This window comes from Thamnophis elegans, chromosome 10 (genome assembly GCF_009769535.1).
Source record: "Thamnophis elegans isolate rThaEle1 chromosome 10, rThaEle1.pri, whole genome shotgun sequence".
In the NCBI taxonomy this organism is placed as follows: Eukaryota; Metazoa; Chordata; class Lepidosauria; order Squamata; family Colubridae; genus Thamnophis; species Thamnophis elegans.
This window is the reverse complement of record NC_045550.1, coordinates 52,485,588-52,509,677: the sequence shown is the minus strand read 5'-3', so window position 1 is coordinate 52,509,677 and position 24,090 is coordinate 52,485,588. Positions and strand designations below refer to the sequence as shown.

At 37.7% G+C, this 24,090-nt stretch overlaps 1 protein-coding gene across 1 annotated transcript in view; it reads left to right on the top strand.

Moving 5' to 3' along the window:
• Positions 1 to 24,090, top strand: part of WDR49 (WD repeat domain 49) — a 127,837-nt gene that overhangs the window by 66,999 nt on the left and 36,748 nt on the right. Inside the window, 3 exon segments of the mRNA XM_032224895.1 lie at positions 11,991 to 12,121; positions 15,821 to 15,919; positions 23,418 to 23,517. Coding sequence (XP_032080786.1) covers positions 11,991 to 12,121; positions 15,821 to 15,919; positions 23,418 to 23,517 — 330 coding nt within the window.

The window sequence follows — 24,090 nt, the reverse complement described above, 5'->3', positions numbered from 1 at the left end:
GTCAATTAAAAAAAAAACATTAAAAAGTGTTTCAGCATCTTTTACTGGATAATAATGTTGGAAACCAAGAATTGCTTAAGATGAGTGGCCATATAAATCTTTTAAATAAATAGAAAATAATTCCTGCCAATTTCTTTCAAGGTCACTTTCTTTGTACTCTACACAAGGCCATGGTGGAAATGATAACATAAAGTTGTTTGATTTAAGATAATCCTCATGTTTGTCTGCTACCCTCAGGTATACATTAACAGTGGGATTCACTTACCTTTCCTACAGGTTCACAAATGTGAATGCACATGCCGCATCTGTGCATGCACACCACCTTCTGCAGATACACAGTGTCTGTGCATTACCTCAGGGTGGGTGGAGCCTCCCGGAGCTGCTGCTACCAGTTCACCCAAACCAGAGAGAACTGACTGAATACCACCTCTGGTATACATACAGAACATTTTAGATCTCTCCGTAGGTACTGTAATAGAGATTTATTTATCTATTTACGACATTTTTAGGCCACCCAGGGTATCACAGCTCTGAGAAGCTTACAAAATAAGACAATAAAATGGAGAATATGCATCATCAAAAACATGAGCATGAAATGCAGAGGGGGGGAAAAAGCATCATCTAATAATAGACCAAAGGGTCACTCACCATTTTTTAAAAATATTTTATTATTTTAAACACATAAGCACATCAACAAAAACAAATACATAACTTAAAAACAACTCGCGGTCACTCACCATTTTAACCCAGGTCTTGGAGGACGTTTTAAAGCTGAATTTAAACAGGGTGAGGGTGGGGGACATGTAAATCTCAGAGATCCTGTTGTTTCAGACAGCAGATGCCATGACAGAGAAGACCCACTTCCTGCGTCCTACTTGCTAATATTATTTATTCGATGAGAATTAGAACGTGATGACTCAGAGCATAGGGGACCCCAAAAGAAGATACAGTTGGTCCTTGATTAACAACCATTTGTTTAGTGACTGTTTAAAGTTACAATGACACTGACAGAAATTGACTTACAATCAAGTTGATTTCATGGTCTGATCTACTTAGTAGGGCTGACCCCTGGTGATCTCTTAGAAATTTATGATTACAATCCCAAGTCTTCACATTTTCAACCATTGAAGCAACCCCATAGTCATGTGGTCAAAATCTGGACACTTGGCAATGAACAGGTATTTACAGCAGTTGCAGTCATGTGACCACCATCTGTGATCTTCCCAACTGTCTTCCAGTAGATAAAGTCAATGGGTTAAGCCAGATTTGCTGAATGACATCCTAATTCACTTAAAAACTTCAGTGATTCACCCAACAAGTGTAATAAAAAAGGTCATAAAATTGGATGCAATTCACGTAACAGCTGCCTTAACAATGTAAATTCTGATCCCAATTGTGGTCAAAAGTCAATAGCAATAGCACTTAGACTTATAAACTGCTTCATAGTGCTTTTGCAGCCTTCTCTAAGCAGTTTACAGAGTCAGCGTATTGCCCCCAACCATTCGGGTTGTCATTTTACCAACCTTGGAAGGATGGAAGGCCGAATTAATCTTGAGCTTGGTGAGATTTGAATTGTCAAATTGCAGGCAACCAGTAGAAGTAGCCTGCAATACTGCATTCTAACCACTGTACCACTGTAACTCATGAAGTCAAGGGCTACCTGTACTGAATATGTCCAAATCATATGCCATATCCTAAAATATCATTCTGTACTCTCTATTCTACTGCAGGTTGCCACTGATAGCTATAATAACTTGTCCCATAGCCTTTGTTGATTTCTGTGGAGAAGAAAAACAGATGAGATGAAAACAAGTTTGCTATATCTATCTATCATCTCTCTCTCTCTCTCTCTCTCTCTCTCTCTCTCTCTCTCTCTCTCTCTCTCTCTCTCTCTCTGTCTATCATCTATCATCTATCTATCTATCTATCTATCTATCTATCTATCTATCTATCTATCTATCTATCTATCTATCTATCTATCTATCTATCATTATAGGGTGCATGCAATAATACATGGCAATTTTCTGGTTTACTTTCTCTCTTTTTCCCTCTCTCAGAGTATTGCTTGTTTTTATAAATCCTTAGCTTCTACACCCACGAGCTTTGCAGATGCTAAAGAAAAAAAAATCATGTTAGGCTTTAATTAGAAACACTTCTGTCAATATACTTGAACGTTGCAATAACACATACAAGTACTTCCTCTATAATAATCATTGCAAAATTAGGCTGCACATCTGGAGATTTGGATGAAGTAATTTGATTTTAGGGTATAAGCCTCCTTTGAGTTAAGAGCTGTTTATTTCATAGGCTCAAAAACATATACACTGAAATCAAAATTGAATTAACCAACCAACTATGCCATCGTTCGGCATGTGGGAATATAGCTGTGCCTTCTCAAGACAATTCTCAAAATTTACAAGAGAAAACAATAATTTGAATCTGCAGACGTATAAACAAAGGTATTCTTCCTTTCGACAGAGAGCTCTCAATGCCACCTGAAAAGATATTTCAGTTGTTAGGGAAACTTCCTCCTCCTTGTATTATAGTCATGTCAAGAGCTGAAACTCTTCCAGGTTGAAAAGATTGAAGAGTGACATCACCATTGCCTGTGGGGTGGGGGGGGACAACACACCCAGTTGGGGGTTCCTTTCATGTCCTTGTTAAATGATACCCATTTCTTTACTCATGGTTGCCTGCTTTTGAACTGCTGGATTGGCAGGAGCTAGAGCATGAGACTGGAGCTCATCTATCTTGACAGCAACCGGGTCTCGAACGTGAGCCTGCCGACTATCAGCCCAGTATCCAAACCATGTAAAACAAATGGTCCTTCAACTTACTAATACAAGTGAGATATAACACAGAATGCTGCTCCAAAATGTTCAAATTTTGCTTTTACACGATCTGTGTATCTCATCAACATTCTTCAAACATTTTACGAAGGACCCAAAAGTACACGCATATTATTCATACAGTAATTTTATTCTTAAACATAAATGTCAGAATATTCATGACTGGCAGACACATGGTAACAAGGTCAGCCAATGAATAGGCATGGTAATAGACTCAGTCAATGAGGGTTTTTTTGGGAAACAGAAACTTGAGGAAGAAGTTTGGGCGTGGCTTAGCCAACTCAGTCTGTGCTGAGAAACAAAACTAGTCTGGACTCTGTCTGATCTGAACTAAAAACTCTTCTTTGCTGCACTGCTGCCTGTGTTTGCTTGTAACTACTACTACGTTGAAAGAATCTACTATTGGTATTGTACATTTATTCATCTGTTATTATGTATATAACGAAGTTAATGAATCCAGCTGAATCAGTTACCTGTGTATGCTTTCTGGATTTGATTTTTCTGCAACAAACGCTGATAATAAATTTTCAGGCTATAATGTTAAGTTAGTGCTGTTTCAGTTATAAGCATTGTCAAATATATATTGTAGGCAAATCATATGGAGAGCACAATGTCCTGAAGTCTTTGAAACAGCCATTAGAAATCAACTGATTCAAAGTATTGATCCCATGTTTGGCCAAACCATTCCAGTAAAGCATCTTCCCCCTAATTTTCAAATTAGGGTTGTTCTATTCTAATCATATTTTTGTATAATTTGGGATCAAATATAACCACTTAGCTATGAATAACAATATATTGTTATAATATATACTCTCAATATATGAGAAAAATATATCCTCTCGTTTATATTCTTGAAACCAGTGGTGGGATTCAGCCAGGCAACACCTATTTGGGAGAACCGGTTGTTAACTTTCTAAGCAGTTCAGAGAACCGGTTGTTGGAAGAAATCTCATTTTGGTTTTTTTCCACTTTACAAGGCTAATCCTGTAAGGAAGGTAGGAAGGAAACATTCTGGTGTTGTTTCTAGCCTAATCTGTATTGCCCTGCTTATAGAAACTGCCTCTCTGATAACCCTTATTACATTGTAACAGCTAAGGTAAAGTGCCCGTCAACATGAGTGATGTTGAGTTGGCCATGCCCACCCAGTCATATGACCACCAAGCCCCACCTACACAGCTGGTCATTAGGGTAGAGAACCAGTTGTTAAATTATTTGAATCCCACCACTGCTTGAACTATAAAACTTTCAAGATTTCTAAGATGTGATACAGTAAACTTATCAGATAAATTAAAACTACCTTCAATGTATTTTAATGGTAATCTCAATTTAGCCAATGAAATTATTTAGCCAGCTTTAGCATCCCATTTTTTTGTCTTATTAATCCATCTCTCTGGATGCTGTATAAAGTTATGTATAAAACAGCAGCACAGTAGTGAAATAATTCCAATTAAGAAAGTCAAAACAGAAACATATCCTGACAAGGAAAATAAATACTTTCCTTACTCTAAATCAGTATTTCCAACCTTAGCAAGTTTAGGGTGTAAGGTTTCATTTCCCAAATTCTCCAACCAATTGGAATCCACACCTCTAAAAGTTGCCAAAGTTGAGAAACACAGATCTAAAGTGTGAGTCCTTGGTGTTCCCTAAGCATGGTTGTTCTCTTGCAGACATTTCATTACCCAACTAGGTAACATCATCAGCGCAAGAAGGTTGTGGGGTTTGCTTTCTGTTTATACAGTATACTGGGTTCTTTTAGCCTTTTGATTGTCTCTTTTGAATACTATAAAGATAGATAAGATAAACAACCTATGCATTTCATTCAAAACAGACAATCAAAAAGTTAATAGGCCACAACACCTCCTTGCCTACAATCAATACCCAGATAATCGGGAAAACTACCAAGTCAATAAGCAACAGCTATCAAGGAGCCGCCAACAGCCGCCAAGAACACTGACAGTGCAAGGCACTTGTACGTAAACTGTGAAGTCCTTGGTATTTTTTGAACTTGGTTGTTTTCTCGCAGAGGTTTCATTACCCACCTAGGTAACATCATCAGTTCTAGAAGGGAATGGAATTTGTTCTCTGACTATTTATGTTCTCCACTATTGGTACAGATGTAAAGCTTGAAACAATAATGACTACAAAATAGGAATGCAATGGATAACAAAAATGGGGAGACTTATTTTAACAATAAAACAAGACATTTCTGTGTGATACATAATTAGTCACCACTTAGTTGCACAATAATCTGCCCATTTATCCAGAACATAGACACATGGATGGGCTGCATATGTTCAGAAGACTTGGATCACAAAATGTTCTTAGTGACAAATCATTATTAAGGCTTTGCACAATCACAATATACAGTATGTAGTATTGCCTACAACCATCTTTCTAAATCTGATATCCTCACTATATAAGGGACTAAAACTCTCAGAGGTCCCAGGCTATATGTCTTTCACTGCATTGCCTATGGTGCTGTTTATCAACCTTGCAAATTTTAAGATGGGTGGACTTGCTGTCTTGGGAATTCTGGGAGTTGCAGTCCCACCCATCTCAAAGTTACCAATACTGAGAAACACTGGCTTGGGAATTTAGAGAAGTCCAGTCCATCATATCTTTAGAATAGAATAGAATAGAATAGAATTCTTTATTGGCCAAGTGTGATTGGACACGCAAGGAATTTGTCTTTGGTGAATATGCTCTCAGTGTACATAAAAGAAAGGATGCATTCATCATGAATCATAAGGTACAACACTTAATGATAGTCATAGGGTACAAATAAGCAATCAAATCATACTAGGAAACAATCAATATAAATTATAAGCATACAAGCAACAAAGTTACAGTTATACAGTCATAAGTGGGAGGAGATGGGTGATAGGAATGATGAGAAGATTAACAGTAATGCAGACTTAGTAAACAGTTTGACAGTGTTGAGGGAATTGTTTGTTTAGCAGAGTGATGGCGTTCAGGAAAAAAACCCATTCTTGTGTCTAGTTGTCTTGGTGTGCAGTGCTCTATAGCATCATTTTGAGGGTAGGAGTTGAAATAATTTATGTCCAGGATGTGAGGGGTCTGTAAATATTTTCACAGTCCTCATTTTGACTCATGCAGTATACAGGTCCTCAATGAAAGGCAGGTTGGTAGTAATTGTTTTTTCCCCCCAGTTCTAATCATCCTCTGAAGTCTGTGTCTGTCTTGTTGGGTTTCAGAACCAAACCAGACAGTTATAGAAGTGCAGATGACAGACTCAATAATAATCTCAATCTGTAGAATTGTATCAGCAGCTCCTTGGGCAGTTTTGAGCTTCCTGAGTTGGTGCAGAAAAAACATTCTTTGTTGTGCTTTTTTGATGACGTTTTTGATGTTAGGTGTCCATTTTAGGTCTTGAGACATGATAGAACCTAGAAATTTGAAGTGTTTAGAGTGTTAAATTTGGGAAAGATATTCTACACCATTAGCAACTTTCAAGAACTCAATGCATTCCAGGAATAAATTTGCTTTGTTAGTGACCTGATGCCTTTCGGTCTGGTAATTTACAAAAATGTCCTCCTAGAGATCTCAAAGGTCTTTTAACATCAGTCCTCATGTTGATAATTAAACTGACATCCTCGCCCTATAAAGATGCTCTTCACCATGAAAAGCAATAATAAATTGCACATCCGCTTTTAATGGGCTTAGAAACTTGCAGTCTGTAAATCAGTGGCATCGTATTTGTGCTTTAAAAGAGTCTTAACAAGATAGTAATTGTTATAACCAAATCTGAGTCTCTTTCTCTAAAGTTTGAGTTTGGCTGATCTGCACTCAGCAGCTTTTTAGCTTTTCTACTGAACAAATGTTATTGGCAAAGGAAATAGAAAATCAATGTAAATACATTTAAGCAGAATAAATGTGTCTGTACTGCATGCTGTACAAAGCCTGCTTCAGCCAGGGATAAGTGTTATGTGTTTATAAACTGTAGATTAGACAGGATTAAGGCATCTCAGTCTATGTTTGAAAATCTCTATTTTCTCAGCAGTCTCATAAAACAGATGGTGTTCTTTTTCTACAAAAACTCCTATTCTTCATTTGATTCTGGCATAACCAAAGAAAGAATGGGGGGAAATGTAGATTTGGGTTATAGAGAGCATGGAAAGTACTACACATTGAACTGACTCAACTGCAGAATACAGTACAGAAAAAAAAAACTAGTGGTGATGAAGGCCAATTTATCTCCCTCAAATTGAATTCAGTTCTGGTGACATCATGGGCACATCCATGTAGTTTTCTTGGTGGCAATTTGGGCGTGGTCAGTGTTGGGATCCTGCCTGTTTAACAATCAGTTCAGTGATCGCACACTTCGTGCAATCACACACACCCTGCAGCATTCAGAGTTTTAAGAATCCTTACCTTCTGTGTTACTGCTAGGGAGTAATGCAGCTGAGGCGCGGAAATCTACTCTACTGCGTGAATCAGCTGAGAAGATATAGGTCAGTATAGTGCAGCGGGCCCAGCTGATTGTCAGAGCGAACCACTTTGCTCCCAGCTGATCGTCAGAGCTACCAATTTTTCCGAAGCTGTCCGAACTGGTAGAATCCAACTCCTGGATGTGGTCTGTCATTGCCTTATTTCAGGATAAACTTCTCAGATATAACTTTGAAGATTCAAAGTGTGCCTTTCAAAATGTAGGCTTTAAGGTATAGAAAATAACACAGTTTATTAATCTCTTTCTGTTTCTTGAAACTGAGATAAAATCTGTTGCATCCATCTAAAGTGTATCAGCCAGGGATTCTAGGTATGCAACAGAAAACCTGTTCTGAATGCCTGCCCCATGTTTCCCTGTAAGCAAACTGAAGAAATTGAAACCCAAATATGTAATTCATCTACCTCATCACAAGAATGGGCAGATTGCCTGAACAAGCCATCTCTTCCTGAGCTGCTTTTCTCTGAAGCACCTTCTAGAAAGTGCTGACTGCAAGTTAATAAGTTCAGCTCTGTGACCTTAATTAGATGATTGGAGTGTTATGGCCAGCTGTTTCTGCTGTCTGACAAGACCATAATCAGTTTCACACTAAATACAGGTGAAACTCGAAAAATTAGAATATCATGCAAAAGTTCATTTATTTCAGTAATGCAACTTAAAAGGTGAAACTAATATATGAGATAAGACTCATTACATGCAAAGCAAGATAGTTCAAGCTGTGATTTGTCATAATTGTGATGATTATGGCATACAGCTCATGAAAACCCCAAATCCACCATCTCAGAAAATTAGAATATTACATGCAATCAATAAAACAAGGATTGTACATAGAACAATATTGGCCTCTGAAAAAAATAAGCATATGTACTTGGTTTGGGCCCCTTTTGCAGCAATTACTGCCTCAATGCGGCGTGGCATGGAAGCTATCAGCCTGTGGCACTGCTGAGGTGTTATGAAAGACCAGGATGCTTCAATAGCAGCCTTCAGCTCTTCTGCATTGTTTGATCTCTGCTTATACTTTTCAGAGGTCGGATATTGTTCTATGTACAATCCTTGTTTTATTGATTTCATGTAATATTCTAATTTTCTGAGATGGCGGATTTGGGGTTTTCATGAGCTGTACGCCATAATCATCACAATTATGACAAATCACAGCTTGAACTATCTTGCTTTGCATGTAATGAGTCTTATCTCATATATTAGTTTCACCTTTTAAGTTGCATTACTGAAATAAATGAACGTTTGCACAATATTCTAATTTTTTGAGTTTCACCTGTACTTTAGTTTTGCTCACAGCAGAAATGCTCTAGGCAAATAGCAGCACAAGTACATTCCTTTCAATCTGTATTCCCCATTGTGTGTCTGTTTACTCTCTTGTAATCCCTTCCTCTCCAATAATGTAAATACAAACATCAGCACTGTTCTTGCTCATTATCCCAGAGCCAGGGTGAGCAGTCCAAAAAGGGAAGAGAGATAAGGGGCTATAAAATTTGCTCTTTTTCTTGGCTTCCCTGTGGATCAAGTTCTGGAAATCTTCACTCTTTTTAAGTTTCTCTGATTGTTTGGGGCCATATCCTTTTGATGGGTTAGGATTAGGGTATGACACTGTAAAGCAAAGGAAAGTTGGAGTGAAATGGTAAGCACAGTCAAGGTTACATGATTTTCAGTTAGCAACTGCTTCACTTAATGACCAAGTCACAGAAGCTACTGTGGTTACTTGACTAGTATGAACTCTGCTACTGAACCTGGGAAATGGTCAGCATCTATGCAGAATGTGGCTTTATATTCAAAGTTCTGTGAATAATACATAGCCAGGTACAGACCAAGTTCTGGAGCATTCTGGAATCTTCTGGTAACAGGCAGGACTAGCATTACTCGGGCAAGTTCATAAGAAAGACAAGCACTTATGAAAACTAACATTTACTAAAGAAAATTAGGAAGTCATAAGCAAAAAAAATGGTTGTACTTGTTTCAATTCAAGAATAAACCCTGAACATAAAAAGAGGATGGGGCACGATTGCTCAGCGGTTAAAGAATCTGCTCTTATTAACTAGAAAGATGACAGCCCAGGTTTGAGCCCTGAGTGCAGAACAATGGGATGAGCTCCTATTATTTACCCCACCTCCTGCCAACCTAGCAGTTCAAAAGCATTTAAATGCAAATAGATAAATAGGTACCACTTTGGTGGGAAAGTAACATGTTCCATGCACCTCAGCATATGTTATGCTGGCCACATGACCACAGAAATGTCTTCAGACAATGCTGGTTCCCTCAGCTGGCCAGATTTGACCAGGATGGCCAGCTCCCACTGGTCCTTTGTTTTGCAATGGTCAGATTTGCTCTTATCATGCATCTTAGTGATGATGTAAGAATTAATTCCCACATATTGTTGATGCAAGCTGTCAAAAATTCAGTCACACAATTTTCTCATTCACTTCTAAATTTTCATATCATTTCAACTTATTTTTTAGGGGGGAGTATAAGACCTAAACATTTTCTTTTTATATAGTATTTTATAACACTGAAAATAAAGACTGTTATTTGTTAGCCTTTGAGCTGCTACAACAGAATGTATTGCTTTTATAACAATAATAAAGCTAATTCTTTAACCTCAGGTTTAAATCTGGTATGATAAACCTTGGTTTATAAAATATGCCACAAGTGGCTGGATTTATATAGCAATTTAAGTCATAAACCATTGTTTGGAAACCCCAATAGCTGAGTTTCCAAGACAAACCCAGATACACTATGTAATAATTTAGGATGTTCTGTGAATTGAGCCTAGATGAGTTTTAATTCAAAGATAATTCATTCTCTCCTTTTCTCTGTTGCCTAAAATATATATACAATGGAGTTGAAGGGTAAATACAATCATTTGATTCCTCAGCAACAAACTGTACCATTTTTTTCAGGAATATATCCAAAGTATTGGGTTTTTTTAAGGACCCCACATTTTCCGTATTATTATTTTCAAATAAAGCATTTTCTTTTTCCTTTAAGTTAATCAATTTTATAGCAGATTTTAACAAAGCTGTGAATTGGTTAGGGCAGCAATTATCTTTGTCATCAACTATTATGGTTAGAAACAATGCATGGTGCACTAGAGACAGATTTTCCATTATGATTTGGCAGTAAGAAATGTAACTGAACAATAGATTTTTTTTTTAGAAATATAGAATGAGGTTTGCAACATACAATTTCTGCAACAAAAGTGCAGAAGAGAGCAGAAAATTAAAACATGAAAACATCAAATTTAATGTTGCAAGGGTATCTGTTAATAAAACATTATCATTTCTTGCAGATCAGACTGCTTTTTGATTATGAATTCAATTCCAAAAGTGTAGCATTTCATTCATATATCAGCTGAAAATAATTTGTAACAATAATGGATGGAATGGTTTGCAACTATGGAGACAGTAGAAGAGAAAATCCAAGGGGATGAATCTTCTTCTTGTGCCATATCCATCATCGGATGTTGACGATCATGTTGGTGATCTTATTTTTATCAAAGCCGCACGAAAAAGTGCTGCTGAGTTTTGTCCAAATCAGTCCCTTAGATTTGGAAGCCATGATGTTCTTCCTCTGCCTAGACCTCATTTACCTTCATTCTTTTCCTGGAAGATTAAGTGAAAGATGCCATATTTTCCAGGTGTAGCATCATATGTCCAAAATATTCTAACTTTCACTTTTTAATGGCTTTGATGATTTCCCTTTGCTTACCCAGGCACCTTATCACCTCCTCATTTCTGATTTTGTCAACCCAGTTTATACAAACAGCTGCCTGTAAACCCACATTTCAAATGCTTTTAGTCTCTTCAAGTGGCTTTCTGTCAGAGACTAACTCTCTACTCTGTAGTGCAGGATAGGAAAGATGTAACATCTGAATAGGGAAATAATATTCTGAGGTGTACCTTGTCTGCTAACTTAGTGCCTGTGTTGCTGAAGAATATAAAGTCTTCCTTGGGTTATGGATTTGCATCCTGATATATCAAATATATCTATATATCCATATCCATGCACATACACACACACAAACAGAGAGAGAGGGGGGGGAGGGAGGGAGAGAGAGAGAAAGAACCCAAGAAGGATGAAAAGACACAACCCAAAGAAGTCTTTATATTCTTTAGTAGCACAGTCACCAAGTTAGCAGAGAAGGTACATCTCAGAATATTATTTTCCTGTTCCTATTCTGAGAGAGAGAGAGAGAGAGAGAGAGAGAGAGAGAGAGAGAGAGACAGAGAGACAGAGAGAGAGACAGAGAGAGAGACAGAGAGAGAGACAGAGACAGACAGAGACAGAGACAGACAGACAGAGACAAAGACAGACAGACAGACAGACAGACAAACAGAGAGAGAGGGACAGAGAGATTATTAAAGGGGACTGTTGAATCCTCAGCATCTTTCCTTATAATAACCCACAGTATCAAAAGAAGTTAGGTTAGAAGAGAGCTGGTAACTGGCATAAGCAAATTCACCATTCAAACTTGGTTCCTAGGACTGATGCTTGCCCATGGAAAATCTTCCCTTCTACCACCATTTTTGTCTCCTCTGCATACTGTCAGATAGATGTATGATGTATATTTATTCTATATTTATTATTCCTTAGCCAAGAGGTAAAAAGTTGGGGAACAAGAAGGTCAATTCATTGGTTTCATTTGTGCTTCTTTGTATCTTTAGGGTGATCACAGTTTTCCGCCTAAATAATTTGACTCAGTATCTGGTTCAGCCTTCGGAATGGAAAGGAGGAGCTCAGCATAAGGATGACATTTTATCTGCAGCATTTTTACCTCCGCAGACTCTTGTCACAGGTAGAGAAATACTTAATGATTGAACTAATGGTGCTTCAGTGCAGAACTAGATCTGCTGTCTGATCTAAGTTATATATTATATTTTGTAGAATTTAATCGCTTCTGAAACATAGAAGGAAGAAATGAAATCAATAAGACAATTATGGGTCTGAACCTTCCCTTTTTTTCTATTATGCTCTTCAACTTCTAACAGAGAAATCTGGGGACTGTGAAATTTCTTTCTAGATGCTCCTGCACTAAGAAAAGTAAGAGAAATGAGTCTTAAGAAACATGAGAATGGATATTATTATATAAAATCATAAATTTTTAAATCTTAGTTATCTATCCACCAGAGATGTATGTTCTGCACCAGAGTCTCAGCTCTTCCCATTCAACTCCTCTTATCAGTCCCAAGGGTGCTTTTTCAGGAGGCAACTGGACTTCCTTCATTTCATTTCATTCATTTCATTTTATTTGTCTTGTATGCCGCCCACTCCCGGAGGACTCCGGGCGGCTCACAACAGACAAGGGAAAGGGGATAAATAGACAGGACAACACTTTAAAAAAGACGCAACATTCACAATTTCTGTGGGGCTGGATGTTTCACAAGCCCCCCGGCCTGCTGGAGCAGCCAGGACTTGGTGGCTTTGCGGAAGGCCAGGAGGGTAGTAAGGATCCGGATCTCCACGGGGAGGTCATTCCAGAGGGCTGGAGCTGCAACAGAGAAGGCTCTCCCCCGGGGAGTCGCCAGCCGACATTGGCCAGCAGATGGAATCCGGAGGAGACCTAACCTGTGAGATCTTATCAGTCTGAGGGAGGTAATCAGCAGGAGGCGGTCTCTCAGGTACCCAGGTCCGATGCCATGTAGGGCTTTATAGGTAGCGACCAGCACCTTGAAGCGGATTGGGAGACTAATGGGTAGCCAGTGCAGCTCACGGAGGATAGGTATGACGTGGGTGTGCCTAGCTGCACCCACAATCGCTCGCATGGCTGCATTCTGGACTAACTGAAGTCTTCGAACACTCTTCAAGGGCAGCCCCATGTTTTCCTTGTTTTTTTTCTTTGAAGGTATTTAGCTTTTCCTCCAAGAAGCTTCTTCAGCTCTGACAGGATAGTGGGGAATGGAAGGATTTATATTCCTTGCAGACAGCTGGTCATTTGCATCCTTTTAGAGGGTCATTGAAGTACTTGGAGGTTTAGAAGCTTCTTGGAGAAGAAGCGAAACGTCTTCAAAGAAAAAATGAGATAGTCCAATTGTCCCCTGAATAAAGCATCTTTGGGACAACCATGACTTGGATGAGTGAGAATCTCTACAGACTTTTAGCTTTAAAATTTGGGATGAAAACCCTTTGAAAGGTGTGGGAGGAATGCATTTTCAGAGAAAAAATTGCAGACTACAGGAACCAGGAGACTCCAATCCAATAGACCTGAGGATAGAGATAAACCTCGAAGTGATTCAATGACCTTAAATCCTCCCATTCCCCATTATCCTGTCAGAGCTGAAGACGCTTCTTGGATGAGATGTGAAACATCTTCAAAGGAAAAACAAAAAAGTCCAGTTGCCTCCTGAAAAAGCACCTTTGGGATAACCATGACCTGGATGACTGAGAATCCCTATAGACTCCCCTTATTAGTATTAATTAACATCAGTTAAAATATTCTTCAGTACATTTTTATAGGATTACTCCCAAATGTGGTCCGGATACACTTAGGATTGATTTCATTAAATAAGCAGAGGATTCTTCTGACTCTGTAGCTCTATGGCTCTATTTCTTTTGACAAAAATATTGTGTGAACTGAGCTATTAGGTCTTACTTGATTTTCCCCCATGGTCACCACAAGACTGTTGAGACTGTTATTTGTTCCTGTTGCTTCCATCTGAGTTTGATTCTTGACAGTTATTATGAAGTTGAATTAACAGCACTTTAATATTGGATGGTTATTTTACTTTACTTTATTTATTTCAATAGTCATTTTGTATCCTGTCAACATCTTCAAGAATTCCCTATGGTTTACTAGGATAGCACTAATTAAAATGTCCGTAGCAAGTTAAATTAAATAAGGATTAAAAATGAAGCAGCCATAAGCAAGCAATAAGGCATTAACTTTCAGAAGGAAAAACAAAAGAAGGAGCCAATTTAAATTCTAGACAGTGGCTTTTGGATAAACTCCACTACTGAACCATGGCATCTCTGGGTATCAATCCCACTTGACTCAACAGCTGTGGATATGATGGGTAGGTTCTGATTGCAAGAGGACTCCTACTAAAGTCAACTTATCAAGATGTATGAGGCTTAGCATTTTGAACTGCCCCTGGTAAGCTTTGGAAGCAAATGAAAAGTCCACTAGACAGATGTAATATGCAATGAACACTAGTTAACAAGTGGGCTGATATATATATATATATATATATATATATATATATATATATATATATATATATATATATATATATATAATTACTTGAAAGTTCTGAGGAGTCTCTGGGGTAATCTAATATCACAGCACAAACTTGTTCAAATGTTTAATCAAATTAATTACCCATAATTAACAACAGCATAATCTTTACCTACACAAAAAACCTGATGTAGGTTATGGGGGAAGAGGGAGGGAGTAACTTACATCTTTTACATGTTGATAAAGTCGTCATTGTCCATATTGGCTTTCTGCTACTGGCTCAGTTTTCTTTTGCAGGATCCACAATTACCCTATTCTAATGCAAAGACTTTGTACAAGGTTGCAGAGTGGACTTTCACTTGTCATGGGTTCTTTTCACACCAGCGTGGATTTGACAAAACAAAATTGAGAATCAGGATCTATTTTTTTACTGCTGGATCCCATCCATCAATGGTTTGATGCCACTACATGCAAACTTAAACCTGAATTGCTGGGACAAAGGAAGATGTCAGGGACCACTTAAGTTAACTTAAGTCTTTTTTTATTCACCTGTTCATCTGATTTGTATTTAAATAGAAATTTATGAAATGTTTTCTTATTAACCTTTGCATCAATTTAATTTTTTGCATTGCATTGTTTGGTTATTTTGCAAACAGAATGCATTCTGGAGAAACAGATAAGTACATGTCATGGGATCCTAAATAAGATATGTGTGTGAGACAGAAAGGGAGAGAAAGAGAGAAGAGGGAGGGAGATAGAGGGAGAGGGAGGGGGAGGGAGGGAGGGAGGGAGGGAGAGAGAGAGAGAGAGAGAGAGAGAGACTTATAAGGAAAACAAAAAAAACTAGAACAAAAATTAGATGCAGTAATAAGACTGCATGAAGCAATGCATAGATCATGGTTTAATGGTTAAGTCATTAACCATGGTTAATGGTTAAGTTTAATGGGAAAGCCAATATGGACATATGCATTCTTAACTTGATTGGTAAAGATGTAGATCCTGCATTCCACAACATATTAACTTTGGCTATTTATAATATTGTTAGTTTTCTTGTGTTTAGTTGTATGAACCCAATTGTAAGGTCAGTTTAGGGTTCATTAGATTGCCTGAACCCAGTAAATGAGTTTTCAGCAACTAGGGTAAGTGTGTTATATGCAACCCTCTGTACCATTTCTTATAGAAAACTGCAGCCATTCTAACAACCTTGAGCATAATCTTTCTACACACCAAAACATGAAGCATTCAGCACTTCTCAATCCTCACATTTGATTCATTTTTGCATGCTATTTTTGGTAATGCATTTATTTTTATGATTTGAATCAGGCAGTTCTGATGGTGAGATAGTTGTATGGAATAATAGTACTGAAAATGCCATCATGGAGCTTTCCTACAATCCTGGAAGATCATTGAGGTCCAACTCAGGTTAGTAAGCATAATAATGAGACATTAGTTTTTTTAGACTTGGTAACTGTTATTTTGTATAGGAAGGGAGACAACAAATGCCTATATCTTTCATTGCATTGAACTTTTCCATTTGCAGATTGGTGCCTGCAAGGAGTAGTCTAAACTGAAATCCACACATAATTTGGGGAACTGTCCATTGGGTGATGGTGCTGAATTATGTTAGTTGAATTGAGGTACTTGTGAGCTACATAATGGAGGGTCATATTGTAATGGTCAAGAGTGGTAGAAATTGGAACCATGCTATTCAAGACATGTGACTGATACCTGTAAATGTCCATGTTGGCATGAGATGTACACTGATGTACATAAATCAGCTATCCCCAACTTGAGTGCTCTCCAGATGTGTGAGATTCAATTCAGCTGTGGAGCAATCCATGCTCGGGATACATAACACTAGATAATCAATTACCTAGCAGCACTAACCATATAATTATATGCACACTAGGCTGTCATGTTCTTATGTCGGATAAAGGTAAGTTCACCAAGCATTTAGACTTGGATCAGGAGCCACAGAACATAAAGAAATGCTAGCTTCTCTATTGAAATAGGGGCAGCTGCTATATATGTACAGTTACCCTCCTATGTATCTCCTATCATATTGCTGCTTGGTAAATTATCATCTGTTTTTAATCTAGCAACATTGCAATTATCTCATTCTATGGGATCAAGCAGGCCAGGGAAACTTTGATCTCTGGAATTAATAATAATGAGTTCCAGCTAGGAGACTGTTTATGCCTTTGCTTGTCAGAGTGACAAAAGTCAGGAGCAACCAGGCTGTTCCTTGTAGTTTGCTTGCTAATTCCCCATCACACCGAAAATGATTGTTCCTATTTATTGTCTCAGATCTATGTCAGCAATTTTTGTGTTACCCTCTTCAGCAGGGAGTATTTTCCTTAATTTCTGCCTTGTTTAAGTGCAAGATGATAAATAATTTCAGGGGGCTCCCTTGCAACTCATCCTCCCCTCGAGGCTGTTCATAACCTGAGAAATTTCATTTGGCTGAGTCTTCACACACTAATGGTTATCATATATTAACCAACATGCCAGCAGGCAATTCATAATTGCTCCCCGTTCTACAAATCGTAGCTTCCATTATGGAAGAATAACTTGCATATATAAGATAGCGAGGTGAGAAGAGTTTGTTATAGTAGAGACAGAAATGTATCTTCGACTAACGTTACGGAATGGCTTGGCACATCCCTGTTCTGCTCTTTCCTTAAATTGCATGGCAATTTTAAAAAGGGCCAGCTATATAAATTTTAATCTCATCAACATCTTGCTGTCAGGATAGCCTATAACACACAAGGCAGAAGGGTAAGAAAAAGAGACTTTTGATCTTCTGCACTTATGTCGCTTGCAAGAAGAGAAGCTTTTCTTTCTTTCTTTCTTTAAAAAAAAACACCAATTGGAGGATATCTAATCTTCACTAGATAAATAATCCCTTCATCTAGATATGTCGGAAAATGATTTTGTTATGAATAGAGCTGAAATAATGATGTTGGAAGAAGATGTCTAAGCCCTTAAGGCCCTAAGATGTGTATGAAGACTGTAATGAACCAAGAAAGCAATTTTGTGGCTGTAGAGTATTCCTAATTTGAAATCACCTCTGCCACTCCATGTCTAGCCTGGGATCATTTCAGTATATTTGTTATGCAGAAACCCATTAAATCGGTGTTATATTATCTGCAAATTTCTTGCCATATTAAGAAGGAGAGAGGACTGAAAATATACTGCAGTATATGTTTGAGACACAGATAAAGCCAAGTTTTGTCTTTGAAGAGATACCAAATGCAACATATCCAAATTGCCGAATGCCAGAATAAAACATCATACATTATATATAAAATGCCTAATAAGTTGATTCCTGCATATTTAATATTTTCCCCTTCTGTCCCATTTAAATAGGTGCTTGGCAGTAACATTGCTAGGATCCTAGTGTCATAGCCAGAGCTTAAAGAGATTTTTTATAGCCTCAAAACATAAAACTTTATTTTTTAAGATCCTGGGGAGTATGAAGGGATCAGAAGAAAACAAGAATAAGGAGAAAAACATGGGGGGAAATGCAACATTTAGCATCTGTTACTTAATAATTATGCGGCATAAAAATTAACTTTGAAACTTGTCTGGTACCTGGGTGTTGCTGTGAATATAGGAATAAATATTCTATATTTGAACTACCTTGAAAAAATTAAACAAAAATCTAGCATAAAGTGAATGGGAGACCACCAGGAAATCACAAGGCTATATCTGGTAAAATGAGAACAAAAACAGTCATGGGATAAAATAATGGCAAAATACTTCCAAATTGCTGCCAAGAAAACTACATGGACATGTCTATGTCAGAGTTCGTTGCAAAAATCAAATCCAGGAAGCACACACAGATAACTAAAGATTCATTAACTTCTTTATATACATAATAACAGATGAATAAATGTACAATACCAACAGCAGATTCTTCCAGTAGAGAGGAGAGATTGTTTCAGTTCAGAACAGACAAGTCCAGACTAGATTAGTTTCTGTTTCCTTTTGTACAGCACTCAGAGCTGCAGTTAAGCCATGCCCAGACTCCAAACTCAAGCTTCTGTTTTCCAAACAAGCCCCATTGGCTGACCTGTTACTATGCCTATTCATTGGTTGACCTTCTTACCATGTCTCTGCTGGTTCATGAATATTCTGACAGTCTAGGGTTAAGCTGAATTAAAGAGTCATTTATTTTTATCCTGCCATTAGGTAGGTTTGTGATACATATTTCAGCAACGATCAGTTCCAATCTAATTAATACCCATATAGAGGCACAACATGATCAGGGAGATTATTTGACTTTTTTTGTAGTTAAGGATCAAAATGAAAAAAAAATGCAATGAAATAGCTTATTCTATTTCCTGATTCTTTTTTTTTTTTTTAATAAATGTTTTTTTAATTTTAGTTTAAAACGGGTACAGCATCTTTCTTTACATCTGTAGAAAATGTATCAATCAATTACAGATAAGTTTTGGTACATCTCCTCCACAGTCAACCAACATAACTCATATTAACTCAAGCATTATTATATATCCATTTTCATTTAACTGTAATTATTATTTAGAAATATTGGTAGGAGTAATAATCTTGAACAATACCTGCCCACACCGGTGGGAAAGGAAAAAAAATCAAAAAAAAAAGAAAAAAGAAAAAAGGACAAATAAAAAAAAAAAATAGTAAATAATACAAAAAAAGACAAAAACGACAAGAGACAAGGCAGGAAAACAAAACAAAACACAGGTGTCTATTATGAAAAAAAAAGAAGTATATCAACTGGTTACAACATGCTTTGGTGCTTCTCTTCCGTTAATTCATATTAATTCAAATATCTTAACTCGAATATTTACCATATCAACATCATTATACCTCCAGTTTTAATTACCTATGGTTATTTAAACATCCTTCATCCTTAGCTATGCTAAAGAATTAATCCATAACACATGCTGACAATTCATTTACTTATTTGTAAAATCCTCTATTATCATCAAATCCTCATATCCTATTTTAGCTGAACATCCATAATATTTAATTATATCATATATCATAACATTTTCCCAGTATTGATTAACATTTGATTGTATGTATTTTATTTAGTTTTTTAATAGTGATAATTATTGTAGTTAATACTCTTTATGTATGATCTAAAGATGTTTTCTCATATCCAATTGTTAGTTATCATATCAACTCCACATTATATACATTATTATCAATATCAATTATTATTCAGCTATATCTGTTACAAGAAAAAGCAATTAGGTTTAACTAGTTTTCAATTGTATTCATCAATCTATCAGCCAGTTCCAAATTATATATATTGCTATCCATATCAGTCATTATTCAGCTATATCTATTACAAATTGAAGTAATCCGATTTAGCTAATTTTAAGTTGTATTCTCCCATCTGTCAGCCTGTGTCCCTCCAACAGCGAGATTTCCTCAGTCCAATAGCCATTCGTTGGATAAATTTACCAAATGTTTTCATAAGCAAATCCAGACAAAGATATTTTGGCACCTTTGGACTCTAAATGTCAGTGATGAAATAATAATGTTGTCCTGGGTTTATAAAATTTTCCAAATTAACTTTAATTCTCAAGGGTGGATTTTCCATTCCTCCTGCACTCTGTCTCTTTAAATGAGTCTTCTTTATAGCTCCCCCGCTCCTTTCTTCCTCTGAGATAGACCAGACACCATTTCTCACATTTTCCATTTGTGTTTCAGGAACATTTAAACATTCAACGATCTCAGTTTTAACTTCATATTTTAAAATCAGTTGATCCAATTTTCTTTCCAGCCTTTGATAAGAATCAAAAAGTCCTCTACACGCGGAAAAAAGAATCTGAAATGAAATCTTAGAGGTATATAGGGACGCCATGATGTGTCGCAGTTAAAAATTACAAGCTCTCTTTTTTTTTTCCACAGACTTCCAAACACTTTTCTTAGTCTCTTACAGGCTGTCAATCTTATCTAATTGTAAACAAAACCAAGTAATAAAGTAATAAAAATGTCGAATCGTGATGGGCTAATTAGTAGAAGATAAATTTTATGATCCACTTAGGGAGATTCAGAGGGGGGAGGATGTCGAGGAGTTTCTTGAAGCATTTAAGAAGTAAAGTAACCACCAGTCATAAATCCATTAGAAAAAGCCAATTCGCCGCTAAATCTTCCTGTTCTTTGGTTTCAGTTAGCTTAATTTTTTAACGCGAACAGTCTCTCTTGGATAATAAAATCAGCTTACCAGATGACATCACTTCTACCATTCTTAGGGGCAACCTGCAGTTTCAGTTAGCACGCAGCTAATCCAAAAAGGAATTGGCACGAGGAGTTAATACCCCCCCCCAGAGACTTGCGGGTGTCTCTGAGGTCCTGGGTCTCTCCCCACCTTCACTGTCGTCTCCGGGACAGCTAGGGTTCAAAGAACCCGTCCAAAAATCCTTCGGTATAGAGGAATTTCAGGAGTAGCCTGAAACTCCATCTTCTCACTGCTAAGCCCCGCCTTCTTCCTGATTCTTTTCTTTATAGTCTGGTATTCCAAAGTAGTGTTGCTTTCTGGTTGTTGCCATTTTTAAAAGTCAGAATTATAGGATCATAAAAATGAGCACCTTGATGAGACTACAAGGACCATCTTGTCCAACCCGGTTGTACCACAAAACCTTGGACGACAAAATCGCGGTCGACGAAAGCGCGTATGTGACGTCATCACAGCACGACGAAAAAGATCGAAAAATGTAAAAATAAAGCAAAAACCTTACCCTAACCCCCCCAAACCTAACCCTAAACCTAACCCTAAACCTAACCCTTAACCTAACCCTAAACCTAACCCTAAACCTAACCCTTAACGTAACGAAAAACCTAACGCTAACCCTTAACCTAACGCTAAACGTAACGCTAACGCTCTAACCCTAACCCTAACCCTTAACCTAACCCTTACCTTTATGTGAATCGGCTTGCTGTAATTTAATTTTTATTTCAATTTTTCAATCTTTTTCATCGCGTTGTGATGACGTCACATGCGCGATTTCGTCGACCGCGCTTTTGTGGAACGCGGTTTTGACGGGTCACGGTCCAACCCTCTGCAATGAGCAGGAAAACAACCAATTAAAACATTTTGGAGAAATTGCTCTCCAGGCATCTTAACATCTTCAGAGGTGGTGTCAACCCTGAAGCCATTTTGGAGCATCTTCAGGGCTGCCACAACAAGGCTGGTTGGAGCTGTGGGAATGGGCGTGGGGAGTAGAAATAGCTGGGGACTTGTAACCAAAATAAAATTCTTTCTTGTTAGAATATTCATGACTGGGAGAGACATGGTAACATGGTCAGCCAATGGGAGCTTAAACAGATCTGAATCTATGCTGAGAACTGAAACTGAAACTAGTCTTGTTGGTATTAATCTCTGTGCTGGAAATGAGTCTCTGTCTGCTCTGAAATAAAACTGTTATCTCCTGCTTGTGTTCTGCTTGTAACTTCTACTACACTGAAAGAATCTTCTATTGGTATTGTGCATTTATTCATCTGTTTTTATGTATATAAAGAAGTTAATGAATCCAGATGAATCAGTTATCTGTGTGTGCTTTCTGGATTTGATTTTTCTGCAACAAACTCTGACATTTATCCTGGGAATCAAGGACATTCCCACCATATGCTGGCGAGGAGTGGACTGAAGCCAACTGGAGTTGGGATTGTGACCTGGTTGGACCATGTGATGGACATGAAGTCTGGGGCAAGGAACTTTAAAGTTTAATTTGGATGGGGAAAACCTCAGGACCTTCAGAGTCAGGTTTTCACGAGATGTGCCAATATGACATGCCTCATATTGGACTATGGACTTGGAGGAACAATTTAGCCTCAGAGTTTTGATTGCATTGGGTCTGTTATTTGGAACCCTGACAGGTGGAGAACCTACAACCTATATAGGAAGATTGGTTTTGCATATATTTAAAGCAAATCTAGGTAGCTGAAACTTATGCCTGGTCCTAGTTTCTGTGGCCAATTGGCCATGAAGAACAATTCTTGGCTATGTTCTTATATCCAGATTATGTTCTTGTATCTTCTCTGCATTTTCCCCTTCATACAGAACAGTATGGAGGTTGCTTCAGCCTATCCTCACAGAGCATGCTCTTAACTCCTTGAATCTTTGTTGCCCTCTGAACCCATTCCAATTTGTCAATATCCTTCTAGAAATGGGGTCTTAGGATATTTAAAATTCCCAGCATGGTCTCAACAGTGAAGAGTCAAAAGGAGCAAAGCTTTCACATTTTGTTCTTAGATACAGGGTTTCTTCCAATAAAGGCCTGAACTGTGTTAGTCCTTCCAACAAGTGTCCCACAATAGTGATACATATTAAGGTTGTTGTCAATGGCCACACTCAAGTCTTTCATATAGTGCTTCTAAGTCATGAATCCTATGTCAGGCCTGGAAGCCATCTTTTACATTGGGCCTTCAGGCCTGCCACATTTGCTACTGTGGAAGTATGGCGTATGGGAGATATATAGTCTAAATAATATATAGAATATGGGAGAGTATGGGGTATGGAGTATGGGAGATATATAGTCTAAATTACATTCCTTTCTCAGAGAATCAATGACATCTTGCCCTGCACTTGGAGTGGTGTGACTGGGAGGCATCTCCAGTTAGGACAGTGCCTGATTGGACCATATGATGGAAATGTGGGTGCTGGGCCAGGACTTGAACTTTCACTTGGGTGGGGAAAACCTGGAAACTTTCAGATTCGCGTTTTCCCAGATGTGCCAATATGACATCTGTAATAAAGTGGAACTTTGAGGAAACTCAACCCTGGAAGTCTTATTTCGTTGGGGTTTTTATTTGGAAGCCTGACATCCTACTTCTTACATATTTTCTTCCCTAAATAAATTATATTTTTCTTTGTTGAAGGATTTCTTGTTTCTCTCACTTCTGTGTCCCATCCTCTGTTGATTAGATTACTACCTTGTTCTGTCTTCCAAAGTATTGGCCATAGTGCTCAATACTGTGACATCCACAAATTTTACCAACAACCCATCAACCTTGTTATCCAGACGGTTAATAAAAATGTTGAAGAATACCAAATCCACTGGCTGTTGTTGTCCAACTCAATATGGAACCATTCATGCTGAGTCTCTGAGCATGAATTAATCAGCCAGTTGTGGATTCCTCTTCAAGTAGGATCATCCAAGCCAGCTTGTCAATAAGAATGTTGCATTGTATGAAACCTTTCCGATAGCTTTGTTGAAATTAATTTATATCTATAGTATTTCCATGGTCCCTTAAAGTAATTTGCCTTGTCAAAGAAGGTGATGACATTTGTTTCATGTGAGCTATTTTTGATAAACCTATATTGACTGTTGGCTGGAATTACAGCATTGTGTCCTCAATGCTTGCAAATAGTCTGCTTTATAACCTGCTCTAACATCTTTCCAGCTATTGATTGTAGGTTCACCTCTTAATAATTACTAAGATCTTTTTTCCCCTTTCCTTGTTCTTCTCCAGACCTCTGGCACCTCCCCAGTTGCCAGAAGCTCTGAAAGTTAATTGATAAAGTTCTTCAGCAAATTCCTTCAGTCTTCTCCTTCAGTATATTCCATCAGGGCTTGAGGAATTGAACACCTTTAAAT